Below are 4,092 nucleotides of genomic sequence, written 5' to 3' on the forward strand. Positions count from 1 at the left end.
GAGGGATCCCTCCTCAGTTGCTCTTCCTGAGGTTTCTACCGTTTTTTTTCCCAGTTAAAGGGTTTTTTTTGGGGGAGTTTTTCCTTATCCGCTATGAGGGTCCAAAGGACAGAGGGATGTCGTATGCTGTAAAGCCCTGTGAAGCAAATTGTGATTTGTGATATTAGGCTTTATAAATAAAATTGATTGAATTGATTGATTGATTACTCCCGTCATCAAAACCAGTTTGTTGAGAAGAAGCCAGAATATACAGAGGAAGAGTTACAGGTTTTGGAAGAAGAGAGAGCAAGAAGAGAGGCTGAGGCTGCCGAGCAACCAGGGGCTGAGGGGAGACCCAGAGCCGGCATGGATTGGTGGTGTAAATGTGGGGCTTATTGGCCATTTTATTAGGTACACCTGTGCAATCTAATACAATCCAATACAACAGGTCTGCCACACATTTACATTTTCAGTTTTTGTTGACATTGTCAGAAAGGTGATTATTCTACTTTATTATTGAGGTCGTAGTGGGTGGTGTTGGTGTACTGGAGTGCAATATATTTAAAAGTGTTCCTAATATTTTGTCCCCCTCAATTAGACAAAATTAGGGGGCCACCCCAGTACACCACCACCATTCACTATGACCTCAATAATAAACAAAGTAGAATCATCACTTTCGAGACAATGTCAACAATAACCGAAAATTTATAAGCTTCGGGGAAAAAATCATTGTGGCCAGTGACTGTATGTTACATACAAATGTTGATGGTGGGATGGGACGAGAGTATGCCTCAAAATAATCATCGGAACACGGGGAGAACATGTTAACTCCACACTCATAAATCACCACAACTCCTGAGGGAACAACAACATAAAATATTCCCTAGCAGTCTGTTTATTCCCAACAATGAGAAGTAATGCCAGTCACTTCACTATATGCTCTGGGCAAGCACTTATCCATAACATAACCACAACAACATTTGCATTTTAGCCTTATTTACCATTGCTTGGGTTGTAGGCTAATGTTACTCAACATGGAGCTAACGTTACAGCAGAGAGATTGCTGAAATACACAACGATCACTTAACATGTCTGCTTGTTTTGTGATGCTGGTATGACAGTACTATCTTTCAAGAAAAGCGTTTGAACCATTCCTGAGCTTCTGCGCTCCATCCTTTCACTAGAGTCCTCCAGTATGGTTGGAGCAAACAAACATTTTCCGGACCGTTTCCACAGGCGTGTTGGGATCGATGTCCAGCACAAATAGCCATTGTTTCATCCTGTCCGTATTTTTGGTTGGTACTACGTGAAACTTCACTCTGCTCCATGTCTTCGGCTTGTTACCGCAACATTTTACAATACATGTGTAAACCATGATTTACAACAGCACTCTGTAAACTTTTCTCAAACTTTCTGCTGTGTCCAGCTGACGATACCGCAAATGCAAGGCTGCAAGCAATAACTACGGCACTGTCTCAGCTGCGCACTGTGTCACTCCGCCCAGTGGTTTACTCAAGAAAGTAGTTCCGAGTATTTGCTTCATGTGTCGTAAAGTTACTTAATTATACATTATTATTTCATAGCATGGGGAATGCGCAAGCCATGTGTTTTCCACTAGAGCGTTTTGGAGTCATTGGATGGTGTATTTGATTAGTTTTGAGGGAGAGAGGGACCTGTACCGTTCAACTTCATTTCAGCGGGCAGCTCTGCCCCACCGATCTCAGAACAGCACGCACTGACAATTAAAGGTAATGTACCTGCTCATATGACTATAGGGATTACGGCAATAGGCGAATTTGCCAAAATGTCGAACTATCCCTTTAATAATTAGTTCTTACACTTTGCATCAGTAGTAAGAACCATCGTAGCTTTGCTGACATGTCGTCCAAAAGAAACCACATGGTGTGCAAAAAGAAGGATTGAAAAATTTAAAAAGTGGTAAAATAATAATATTCAGTTCAGTTACCTCAGCCTCCTTCTTTTGTTGAGTTGTAGCAGCTCCATCTGTGGTTCAGGCACTGCAAATACCTTTCTTGAGTTTTGCTTCCAGTATGCTGACCCTGCCATTTGAAAATTATTAATGATGATTTTCTTATCTTTCAACCAAATATTTTCTGTATTGTTGAAAAATTATATCCTATAGGTTGGTTAAGAATTTGAAAACATGACACTAAAAACAAATTTGAAGTGCCCAAGCTAGCTATGAATGCAAAATGTACTTTAATGTGAGAATTATACTTAGGTGTATGCACCTCATTTAGCTGTTAAGTGTGTGAACTCTTTGTGCAGAAAATAGCATTTACACAGAAATCATTTCAAACATACCCCTGGTTCCATCAGAATCAACTATTTCATTGCCCAGACTATCTGTCAAAATAATTGACTCCTGCTGTCCAAGGGCTTCCGTCACTTTATTGATGATCGACTGCACACAAGCCTCAAACTCTGAGAAGCGGACTGTCACCATCTTGTTGGTCTCCAGCTTTCCATTCACGACTCCAGCAATGACGACATTCCTGAATATTGATGAGAACATACTTTTTTTATACATACACAGCCAAGTGTATTACAAATAACCAATATGAAACATATGAAACAATATGTCATCTGATGCAAGGTACAATGTCACATGCTGTTTTCACACTAGGAAAGACTATGTATTACAATTAATTAATCTGTATAATGAAACATGGTAAGCCTTTTATTTATTTATTGATGTTATTTTTAATATTACTCTGTCAGAGGGTGTACAATCCTGCTCGCTGACATCATCCCACTGAAAATAGCCATGATTTTAGAATGTTAAATTAATGATGGTAATTGAAATAAAAGGTAATTTTTGCATTTATTTTTTACTGAATGAAATACAAAACTGATGATGGTTATGATGTTGTTGGCCTCATGTTCCTTCATATCTTTAGGATAATCATCTCCAAAGCAGTGTAATGCTTCACTTAAAATGTGATGCTGTGAATCTCCAAAGCAGTGTAATGCTTCACTTAAAATGTGATGCTGTGACACATTTTACCTTCATCCAAAGACTGCAGCTCCTGTGATTTGGATATTGCACTTAGCCATATTACAACTACGATAATATTTGGATTAACTATCGAACCATAATATACAGCAATAACAATAACCCCTTAATGTAGGGTTGGTGCCATCAAGCCCTTGGCTAAAGAAGCTTAATTTTGCTGATAAGTTGTAAGTGGAGCAGTGACAGATGATAAATATGCAGGGGATTACCAGCAAACAGAATTGGACACACCTCTGCAAACAATGTAGCACAAAAAAGTAAAAGCAAGAAGTAAAAGTTTTCTTTCATTACCTCACAAAAGTTTTAGTGGTGGTGCTCCTTGGAATTGGACAGGAGGAGCTTGTGGCTGTGCTGGTTGGGCGGTGAAAAGAAAAGTGGGCAGGCTGGCCAGTGGGAAGTGCCCCTGCCGATTTCTCAACAGCGGTGCTGTCACCATGTACTTCATAGTGACTTCTGGCGATGAGGTCAAAGGAGCAGAAGTCACCATCAGGTCGGGGAAATACGGCCACGTTGGTGTCGTCTGTCAAATAGACAGTTTCCTTTTGGATCTATGACAGGTGTTTAGGTTAGAAGAGGCACTGTTCTTATTCATATGAACACACATGCAACCACACCACACATGCAACCACACATTGATATTGCCAGTTTATAAGTTATATAAGGTCATAATGTAAATTTTTAAATACATCATCAAAGTCATGTAACCTAGCTCTGCAGATTCCCCACAAGGAGGGATCAAATGGCGCTAAAACTCATAACTTTTAAAGTTCATAAACTATAGCCTTCAGATAATTAACATTATTATTACTATTTGTGAAGACTAGGCTACTGGATCGCTTGCAAGCAGTAACTTATTTTGCTTTAGAAGTAAGAATAATGTTAACAATAGTTTCTGTTTGGCTATGTGTGCTAACGTTACCTCGTGTAGGTAACGTTAGCACACATAGCCAAACAGAAATTTTTGCATTGTTTTAATGTAACTTAAATACCATAAGTCCGGTCTAGTATCACTTTATTGTATTAAATACAATGTTGGGGTCAACACATTAGGCTTCACACGGAGGCACCAAAAATGT

General features: G+C 39.2%; 1 protein-coding gene across 1 annotated transcript in view; it reads right to left on the reverse strand.

Annotated features, from left to right (window-relative positions):
• The window catches only part of LOC126388612 (uncharacterized), a 42,752-nt gene extending 38,908 nt beyond the window's left edge, over positions 1-3,844 (reverse strand). Inside the window, exons 1-3 of the mRNA XM_050041819.1 lie at positions 3,308-3,844; positions 2,305-2,495; positions 1,946-2,039 (exon numbers count right to left, since the gene is read on the reverse strand). Coding sequence (XP_049897776.1) covers positions 1,946-2,039; positions 2,305-2,446 — 236 coding nt within the window. The 5' untranslated portion in view covers positions 2,447-2,495; positions 3,308-3,844. The remainder of the gene's footprint in view (positions 1-1,945; positions 2,040-2,304; positions 2,496-3,307) is intronic.
• Between the last annotated feature and the right edge of the window lie 248 nt (positions 3,845-4,092).

Source organism: Epinephelus moara, chromosome 4 (genome assembly GCF_006386435.1).
Source record: "Epinephelus moara isolate mb chromosome 4, YSFRI_EMoa_1.0, whole genome shotgun sequence".
In the NCBI taxonomy this organism is placed as follows: domain Eukaryota; kingdom Metazoa; phylum Chordata; class Actinopteri; order Perciformes; family Serranidae; genus Epinephelus; species Epinephelus moara.